At 30.5% G+C, this 10,952-nt stretch overlaps 1 protein-coding gene across 3 annotated transcripts in view; it reads right to left on the minus strand.

The window, feature by feature from the left end:
* LOC111625045 overlaps positions 1–10,190 on the minus strand; it is a 23,811-nt gene extending 13,621 nt beyond the window's left edge. For all 3 annotated transcript variants that reach the window (XM_023368068.1, XM_023368069.1, XM_023368067.1), the window contains exons 1-3: positions 9,840–10,190; positions 9,638–9,750; positions 9,441–9,555 (exon numbers count right to left, since the gene is read on the minus strand). In XM_023368068.1, the coding sequence (XP_023223836.1) occupies positions 9,441–9,555; positions 9,638–9,750; positions 9,840–10,043 (432 nt within the window). In that variant the 5' untranslated portion in view covers positions 10,044–10,190. The remainder of the gene's footprint in view (positions 1–9,440; positions 9,556–9,637; positions 9,751–9,839) is intronic.
* Between the last annotated feature and the right edge of the window lie 762 nt (positions 10,191–10,952).

Raw genomic sequence — 10,952 nt, forward strand, 5'->3', positions numbered from 1 at the left:
TTATATCTGGAATTTTAATCTTAGTTAAAATTTTCATTTTTGTTTTTAACAAAGTAAAACTTCATAAAATTAAAAATTTATTTCAAATTACAGTATTATATATATATTATAAATTTCTTTCTTAGTATTTCTTTTCATTATTAAATTATAATTTTGTAATACTTTATACAAAAAGTAATAAATTAAATTTAATGCGTAAGAATAAAAATAATTATTTTTGGCACATTGAAAATGTAAAAATATCTTGCAGAATTCTTACTGAACTGATTTAGAAGTCATCCAGAGGAAAGTACTCCTTAAGGAAGCATGTAGAGAGAAAAATTTATCAAAAACAGAAACACTTAAATAATCCTAACACTTTCTAAAGTTGATACAATTGTGCCACTTGTGCATTTCAATTTCTGAGATCAAAGTGAAATTAAATAAATCATTGCTAAAATCACTTGTTAATTATTTTATAATATGAATATCACAATAATCTTATTAAAAAATAATTATGTTTGTAGATTGAAAGTTTCCATTAAATAAAATACACCATAAAAAATTATTAAACTATTAAGTGAATTCAAATTCAATTTTACTATTTTGACAAACAAATTAATAGTTATTGATTTTGCTCAATATTTTTAGAATTATTTTTCATAATAAATTTTACAAAAATTAAGAATTTTATATTTTTTTTAGAATTTAATATTGTTACATTTTGAAATTTGTCTTTAGCCAAAACTACACATTGAGTTAAACAATTTTGACAATACAGATTACAGTAACTTAGAGGGAATTATAACTATTGAAAAGGAAATAGCATAGTAGTTGATTATTATTCATGTAAAATCTCGTCAGTAATCCAGCCTATTGATTAAGTTAAAATACAGTATAAACTAGCTGTTAAATTTATTGTCTACTGAATAATAATAATAACAAAAATATTTACTTTTTGTCATGATGGGAATGAATGTATTTTGAATAATACTGACAGAACAATTAAAAAATTTGGAATGGAAAATCATTGTATACAATAAACCAATGAAAGCATTAGTTTACATATAGAAAATAAAATAAAATTTTTATTTGAAATATGCTACACAATATTTTTTTCAGTTAGATCATATATAAATATAATGAAATAGAAGAGTTGTTATGCAGTGTGCTTCAGACCACCCATACCACAATTTTCTTGGAAAATGTCCATTGTAGAAACTCAGAAAATTTTTTTTATACTCAAACTCATATAAAGAATTAATTGATAACATTATTGCAAATTGAGATCCAGCTGAAACAGGACCAATGGGACCTGATTGAATTTGCTTACAAAACAGGGGTCAAGACTGATATCATTAGAGAGAACTTTTTGTAATAAACAACTTTTATTACAAAAATTTTATTCTGTCACTTCTTTCTGTTGCTTTTATAATCCAAATCCCAACAAAATAATTAAAAACTTTTTTATCATATCCAACCATTTACAAAATAAACTAAACATTTCTTTTGCTGTTTACTAATCACATTTGTATTGGGTTGAACCAAAAGTTCTTTCGGGTATTTACATAATCACTCATCTGTGGCGCCTCTGTCGTACTTATCAAGTTTTAACTTGTTTAGGTTGGCATTACGAATACCTGCATATTTATTATGTAAGTTTAATTACAGCTATTTTTTAAAATTTTGTTAACTTTTAAGAAAAAGAAAAAACATTAAAATGGAAGATAAGAAGATGCATTTTTGACATCTGATGCTCTATTATTTTCGAAAAGGAAAAAAATGCAACAAACACTCAAAAAAAGATATGTGCTGTATATGGCGAGGATGCAGTTACTGATCAAACATGCCAGAAATAGTTTTCAAAATTCAGGGAGAGAGATGTACCTCGGTCAGGACAACCTTCAACCATAGAAGATGAATCCGTAATGGCTTTAATTCAAAATGAGCGGCATAAAACAACACGAGAGATAGCTGACATCTTAAAAATATCCTAACATCTTAAAAATATCTTAAAAACATCTGTTGTCAGACATTTGGCTAGCCTTGGATGCACTTCCTGTTATGATGTTTGGATTCCCCATAAGTCAAGTGAATGAAACCTTATTGAGCGTGTTTCTGTATGTGATTCACTTTTAAAACGCAATGAAGATGATCCCTTTTTAAAGCGATTAATAACAGGCGATGAAAAATGGATCGTTTACAACAATATTTAACGCAAGAGATCTTGGAGTAAGCCAGGTGATCCTCCAGTGCCACAACCTAAAGCTGGTTTGCATCCCAGAAAAGTAATGATTTCAATTTGGTGGGACTGGAAAGGGGTTCTTTATTATGAGCTTTTACCCAACAACCAAACAATTAATTCCAATAAATATTGTCTCCAACTGGATGAACTAAAGGCTGCAGTGCATCAAAAACGTCCAGAACTTGCAAATCGACAGGGAGTGGTATTCCATCATGATAATGCAAGATCACACATATTGTTAAACGCAAGCCAAAAACTTCTAGACTTTAACTGGAATGCTTTCAGTCATCCTGCATATTTGTATTATAAACGACTCAACTGACCAGATAATATGGTATGAAAAACTCTTTATTAATACAACTAAACACTTCTACATCCAGCTGGTTACTTTGAGCTACTCTCGCTCTCTTTCCATCTCGTCACCTCGGCACCTACTCGATTACATTTCCTTTGTTTAAACATCAACATATATTACATTACATTTAATGTTTATCTAAATCATCAACATATATTACATCCCCCCTTCTCTTTTACTGCTGGTAATCTAGATACCGTCTTGGGATTCATAGGTCTGCTACTATGGGTTTTAGGAAGGTCCTCTTCACCCAGTGGAGAGTTTTGTTTGATTTCTAGCATTGGTTCATAAAGTTCCCTATTCCCAGATCCTGTTCCATTTTCCCTCCTGGGAGTTTCTTCGTTGGGAGTATTCTGGTTGGATGATCCAGTCGATTTCTCCTCATCGACGATCCACATTAATCACATGAAATCAATTTTCGCAAGACATGGAATTCCAGAGGTTGTACAAAGTGACAATGGCACCCAATTTTCCCAGGTTGTCAACTCGGAATACTGTAAATTTGCAGAAAAGTATAAATTTTCAAGTATAACTTCTAGTCTTGAAACGAAGCAGGGAAATCACACGTTTTAACCAGACTATATAATGAAGTCACAAAATTCTCCACTGTTTCTCCTTCTTCTTGAAACCGAGAATAGAATTTATATCTTTCGTATATAACGCTTTTAGTTGGGACGAAGTATTTTTCGAATGCCGCCTTAACTTTTGAATAGTCATTTCTATCCTCTTCTGAGAGACTAAATGATGCCAAAATTTCCTCGGCTTTCTGTCCCATTAAATATATGAAAGAATTTACCTGGTCAGTTTCCTCTTTATTATGGAGTCCAGATGCTGTTCAAAATCATTTGAAATGCCCTATCCATGTTCTCCAATCTTCGGGACGAAAATTAAAAACTTCTGGCACTGGGATCTGATACATTTTCCCCTACGCTGCAACCACGTATTATAAACGACTCAACTGACCAGATAATATGGTACGAATAACTCTTTATTAATACAAATAAACACTTCTACATCCAGCTGGTTACTTCGAGCTACTCTTGCTCCCTTTCCGTCTTGCCACCTTGGCACCTACTTGATTATATTTCCTTTGTTTAAATTGTCAACATATATTACATTACATTTAATGTTTATCTAAATCATCAACATATATTACAATATTCTCCAGATATTGCTCCCTCAGACTATCATCTTTTTCGTTCATTGCAGAATAATTTAAATGGCATAGAATTTCAATCTCTAGAAGGTATCAAAAATCACATTGATAATTTCTTCAATCAGAAACCCACTCAATTCTACACAGACAAAATTATGAAACTACCCGTCAGGTGGTATAAGGTTATCAAACAGAAGGGTGAATATATTTTGGATTAAAGGTTTTTATTTATTTCAAAATAGTATATTTTATTTCTTTCTAAAAACTGAACAAACTTTTGGTTCAACCCAATATAATAAATAATCATGTTTCAGAACTTTAAAATGTTATGTGATTGTCTGTTGATCTCTGTAATTTCTAGTTTTTGTGTATATCTGTTTTTGATAATTTCTCAAACATTCATTTATCCCAGAAAAATTACACTGCACAGCAATGAAGATGCTTTCAACATGTTAACAATATTGGGTGAATATATAGCAAATTTCAGTGATAAAGAACATCTCTATATTCAAAGATACTCAAATCAAACTCATTATTCTCATCTGTTACAATGTTTAGCAATCTGTGTATACGAAAATGGCCACATTCAACTGATACACAACCACTATCTACAAATTACTCAGAAACTCAGAGATGAAATAATAGTAAATGTTCTCATTGCAGTATTTTAATCGTGACTATTGATTAAGTTAAAATAAAAATTGTCCATTAAATTTATTGTCTATTAAATAGCCCTCATGATTCCATTAAAAGAAATCTAGCAATGAGTTGCATAACTCTCTCAGCCAAACTTTAAAATTGTGTGTGGTCCCATCTGTTGTGAGATTTTATTTTAAAAACTTTTTATATTATTAATTACTAGTTAAGTAACACTGTATCAGCGTGTAATCAGAGCAAGGTTGCTCGCACCTTCATTTTCTAGATTATGAGGGAAAAAAAAAGAGAAAGAATCATTCATTCTCAATAATATATTTGATTTCTATCGTATCATTTAAAGGTACAAATATAAGGTTAGAATAAGCCATTAATTAATTGCTATGCCAACATATCATGAAATTCTGTCTATCACTATGGACCTTGGACTTATAGATTGACTCGTAGCGATCTTTATTGTAACTGTTTAAAAATACTATGTCAGTTACTTTTTCACTCGACTGAATGCAACATAGGTAAGATTGATAGCTATCTCCTTTTTACCTATATCTATTTTGATTTTTGAAAGAGTGATAAATCCCTGTGATTTATGTGTAGTCATCGAGTATGCTAAGGTAAGGAAAAACTGTCTACGAGATCGTAATATACTGCCACTGTACAAAGAGCATGTTATGGGGATTATTGGAAACAGATTATAATAGATGAATATAGCCTGATAGCTATCGAATTCTACTAAAATAAACAAAGGAAGAGCTGAAGGGTGAGCATTAGAAGCATATACATATAATGTAACATATAGTTCCTAGTAAACCATTGACGAGACCTCCTTGCACCCATAAGATGACTCTCAGCATGATTCTGGCATTAACTGAGAGATTAAAATACTTGGAGAGACCAAGAGCTGAGTCATCTTTGGACAAAGACAGAACAATATCTGGAGTGTTTTCAGATGCTATATATGCAACAGGGCATCCAGTTGACTGCAAGTAGTCTTCGTTGCTTTGTTTAACTTGCTTGTTTGTTGGATATAGCTCTACTGCCGTTTGGAACTGACCAAGTTCATCTCTGGATAAATAGGCTCGATAAATACATGCTGCCACATAGGACATAGCCATAGTCAACTCATTTTGATCTCTAATACTGAAGAAAAACACAATCTGTTTTGACCCCTATCTCCAGTTCTACAAAAATGGATCAATTTTTGAGAGTTTGAGAGTTGAAATTTTGATCAGTTCATCCTTGAGTGATGATGAGTCGTCCTAGAAAATTTCATCAAGATCAGACAACTCATTCTAGAGTTATGGTGTTGACAAGGGATGCATGAAGTCAAGTGTTAGTCATCGCTCAGCTTCGCCTCGCTCCAACAATTATAAAATGGCAAAATGCTTAATTTTGAGGAAAGAGATGAGTTTTCTAAAAAAATTGCAAATTGTGAGCCTGTGGATTTTTAAGAGACTCTTAAAAATCTATGCTTTAAAAATCCTGCATGCTTTAAATAGGCTTAGAAAAGTCTAGCTAGGATTTAGAAATGAATAGCAGTTAGAGAGAGAGCATTCAATCCCATAGATTTTTGCATCTTTTGATTCTGCAACTTGGAATTTAGTGTGTAGTGAACTTTGTGAACTTTTCAACAATGCCATTCCCGGATTCAACGAGGACAATTCAACAGAGACAGCTCCACCAACAGGAAGTCTACGTCACTCCAAGGTCAATGACTGCACGTCAATAACATCAACGGTGAACTTTGAAACCCTCTCCAAGTCAACTAACAGCCAGCACCAACAACTGAGTCACCAACATAACTATGGCAGTAGGTCAACAACTTTCTTAAGGACAATTTATCCAGTTGTAAATCACGTTGTGCATACAAATGGCTCTTGTAACGCATCGATGGTTGAAATTGTTATTGTCGGAAAAGGTTTTGTTGTTGAGAAAATTTTTGTTATTGTCGAGAAATCCCATGTCAAAGGAGAGAGAGAGAGAGTATTCCAGTGTTAAAATTATACTCATAAGTATAATTTTAAAGAAAGCAGTGAATGATGCAAGCCTGTGGATTTTTACGGGACTCTTAAAAATCTAAATTTTCTATTAATTGAAAATATCCTCGGAAAAAACCTGAAGAATTTGAACTAGATCGGATTTCACCTATCGTATAACAACTAGCTGGGGAAGTTTACAGTTAGGTGTGAAGAATGCACCGTCATCGTCAACAAAAGTCAATCACATGTCAGTTTTCCCACGCGAATGATATAAAAGCTCGAATCCCCGGAAGCTCAGCGCAATCTCTCGGAAGTTATACTTGTAACGGTGCGTTTTGTCTCCATACACCGGATTGACAGGATATATGACAGAACTTCCATCGCTATTAAGGAACATATTCATCGAACACATGATAGTTTTATCCGCATTGAGGTATTTGCATTGTTTTAGAGCTTGAGAACTCTCTCTCAGACTAGCCATTAAAGCCATTAGTGATCCCTTCTGGGTATAGTGAACTTATGTTAGCCGCATTACTCTTAGTTGCATTTAACCTATATATATTGTTATCGCCTTGTGTATTTACTATTTAGTTATATAATAAAGGCTTTGTTATTTTGTTGAACCTGTCTCCTGTCATTTAAGGACACCCGCCAGCTTCCTCACTCCCCTTCCCACTCGATTTGCCCTCCTAGCCATCCAACAGACTCCGAGATCGGGTTTTATCAACCTGTTGCAGAGTAAGTGGTCATTTGGGGATGAACCTGTGATCCACTGCTAATCTCACAAAATGCTAATAACAAGTAAAATCTTCACTAAGTCCAAACTCACTCAAGATATGACAAGTGACCCCCCCTCTATATTCTTAGCCCTTATAACCTTTAGCCATCAAAATTTAATAACGTCAATACACCTAATACACAAACTTCCCTGAAAAATTTTGGAAAATTTTGACAAAAGGCACAGGATTTATTAAGCTTTAAATTAGTTAAACAAAATAATCATGCCCCCATGCATACTAATATCCATATATACAAAAAAAAATCCCTAATTTTGTTGTATTTCTTGACATTTCAAGGTCCTGAATCCAAAAGTGTAAAAGTCTTGGGGGTAATTTTTGATCAACTGCTATATTTTTCTTGTTATATATAGCAACCAGAAAAGTAATATCTTTGGATTCTGGTATGAGCCATTCAAGTAGAAAATTTTGAATGACAATGGAATGAGTCCATTTCACACAATACTGTGCATCAAAAACTTTGTGAGATCTATTTTCAAAAATCACATTGAGTTCTGTCACTGGGCACCAAACAGAAACTTGCCAGTTTCTGTTTGGTGCTTTTCTACTGGGAAATTTTGAAGTATAATGTAGCGACTTTCAAAAAGCAATAGGGATGTCAATATCCACAATGTTCATTATTTGACAGCAGAGAGTCTGCACTGGCTTAGAAGAAATGGACAATCAGCAAATGTTGTGTCTTAATATCTAGTGTAGTAATTGAAGATCAAATAATCAGTTCTTATTGTTTTTTTTAAATGCCTTTGAATGGGCAAGATTGTGCAATTTTTTTTGTTAATATGCTTCCAGAATTTCTGAAAGATGGACAAACTGGTGGTTAGACAATGTGATTCCAGCATAACAGCATATTTTACCTGAACTGTTTTCCAAATTCTAGACTGAAAGTTTCCTCGTAGATGGATTGGAAGAAGTGGTTCTGTATCATGGCCACCACAACTATCTAATTTAACATGCAGGTACTACTATATATGGGAAAGGATGAAAGATATTTTGTATCAGAAGCACCCTACAATTTATGAAGACATAAAATCACTTATTAGGTTAACATGCAGGTCTCTCAACAAAGCTGAGATTCTTCATGCACGAGATGCTTTCTGAGAAAGGCTTTTAAAATGTTTAGAAGAAAATGCAGGCAAACTTCAAATATCTGTGACTCAGCTCACATTAGCAATAACTATATATTGATTGTTTATTATGTAAACAGCAAAAGAAAAATTTGGTTTATTTTGTAAATGGTAGATGATGATAAATTTTTGTAACACAATCATTTATTTATTGTGACATTTTCACACTGCCAGGCTACAATTTTTTGTCACAATGCTCTCAAGTTTAGTAGTGTCTTGCCCCTGTACATCATACTTTTCCTGATAACAATGCCAATCATCTATCTAACTCTGTTCAGGAAAAAATGTTTGAATTGAAATAATGTGATTTCTGGTCCAAATCAAAGTTTCTATGTAGTTAATTGGGGTTTCCTCTCCTAAGCTTTCCATATCTGGTCTCAACTTTAATTTATCTGCTCTCGAGATTAAGGAAGGATACAGACAGACAGATGCCAGTGGGAATTTATAGGTCTACAATTTTCAAAAATTGTAGCCTAAAATGTTATTTCTTATAAAAAGCTCTATCCAATAATACCAACTAAATCCCTGTTCCAATATGCAAATTCAAAGTAGGCCTAATTGGTCCTATTTCTGCTAGTTCTCATTTGAAGACAATGTTGCTAATCAATTCCTCATATGGGTTTTGAGTATAAAAAAAACTTTTCTCTAATATTCTTTGATGAACAATTTTTAAGAAAAACATTTACAGATAGTCTAAAACACCCTGTATATAAAAGTATGTTTTAAGATTTATTTATTAATTATGTTTCATATCAACAATAACATTCATTTAGCAACAAAATTAACATTGAATCCAAAATATTAATATTTTTTCAAAGTTATAATTTCTGCAATTTTTGAAATAAAATTATTAATCTCTTTAGGTATATAAAAAGTACATTTTTCACTGATACAAATTATTTTTGATTTCATATCTTGAAAATTCAGCCTAAATATATTATAAAGCATGCAAGAAAATTTTATAAAGAAACTTTACACAATATAATTTGATTAAACTATAAATTATACGTGATTTAGAATAATCTAACTAATTTGATATATAAATTATTAGGATTTGTAATTATTAAAGAAAAACAAATTTCATAGTTTATCATCATCTAACTGTTTAAATATTTAATAAAAATCTCTAAAAATTAAAAATGTTCACTTACAATGTTACAAGAATCTATTTTTAATGATTGCAACATTAATTGAAAAGCTTTTGAATTTTCCCACTGTGATTCTGGTGTGCAATCAATATCTTGTAATTTTGTCCATAGTGTATTACTAAAATGAATAAAATGCTAATGAAAATCTGTAAATTATGAAGTAAAACTATGAATATATGAACAGAGAAATCTATACTTACTTTTTACACTGGTCTTCTAAACTATTTATTTTGCTTTCTTTCTTCTCTTTATTATCAGAATTTGGAAATATATTTAAAAAAAGCTCATATATATCACATTTTTTGTTACCACCCTACAAATATACAATGTTTGGTTCTTAATAATAAAACATGTTAGCGTATTCTATACTTTATAATACATAAAAATAAATTCTCAACATACATTTAGGAATGATGAAGATGAAGCATCAGTTTCACTCAAGTACCTTTTCTGATCATTTTCTAGTTTGTTTTTATCATTTGCAACTTGAGTAATTTCACTTGAGTTTTTAGTAATATCTTCAGGACAAGCTTTTACTTGTGCACTTTCAAATTCAGAAAATTCTTCAACATCATCATCAGTTTCAGTTAATAAAGCCTTAGCCATTATATTTGTAGTCTTTGAAGGTAATCCATATTTTTGCTTATTATTATTTTTTCTACTGTTAATTCATTCATTTTATTCATATAATCATCATCTTTATACAAATTACATCACTGAATTTTTCTTGTATTTTTATTCATAATATTTTATTATGTAAAAATTTACATTTTATAGAATTTGTTTTAAGACAAGATTTTCTGTAAAATATAAAAATGAAAATTTATTCTTTAAAATCATAATCTAATTTTTAATTTTTAACTAAATTAATTATCTTCTAAAAATAGTTATTATTTAAAAATGATACTAATCTTATTAACTTAAGAGAATTTGTATCTCAATGGTTTTATCATTTTTAGTTTATTTAAAAATTTAAATTTTATATTATTTAAAAAAGTGGTGAAATTTCAAATATTTATTTTTTAATTTTTCCCTAAGCTACTATTTTGGGGGGGTCACAGAAAAATATTATGCTTAAAAGGCATGAAAAATCAAGAAAAAAATGAAAAACACTGTTTTAGTAGACTAATAAAATTTTATTAAAAAGTATACTTGATTCTTTTTGAATCACTATTAACTTCTGAATTAATCCAAGAAAAGATTGAAAACAGTTCTTATTAATATTTTACTGGAATATTTAATTAATAAAGATAAAACAATATACTGTAATTCTTTTATAATTAACATAGATCTTATATATCATTACAAAGTCAATTTTTTAAAATTATATATATGTTTTTGTTTATTTATCTTGAGCCGACATACTTTAACACATAACAGATAAAAGATTAGTATGCTGGATGTATATATAGATATAAATTTAAATATATAAGTAGACAATACATTAAGATATAACTAAAATAACTATCAATTACCAAAAAAATAATGTGTAATATTGTTTACTTACTCATAATT

This window comes from Centruroides sculpturatus, unplaced genomic scaffold, assembly GCF_000671375.1.
Source record: "Centruroides sculpturatus isolate CEXI.00-Female unplaced genomic scaffold, Cexi_2.0 scaffold40, whole genome shotgun sequence".
In the NCBI taxonomy this organism is placed as follows: Eukaryota; Metazoa; Arthropoda; class Arachnida; order Scorpiones; family Buthidae; genus Centruroides; species Centruroides sculpturatus.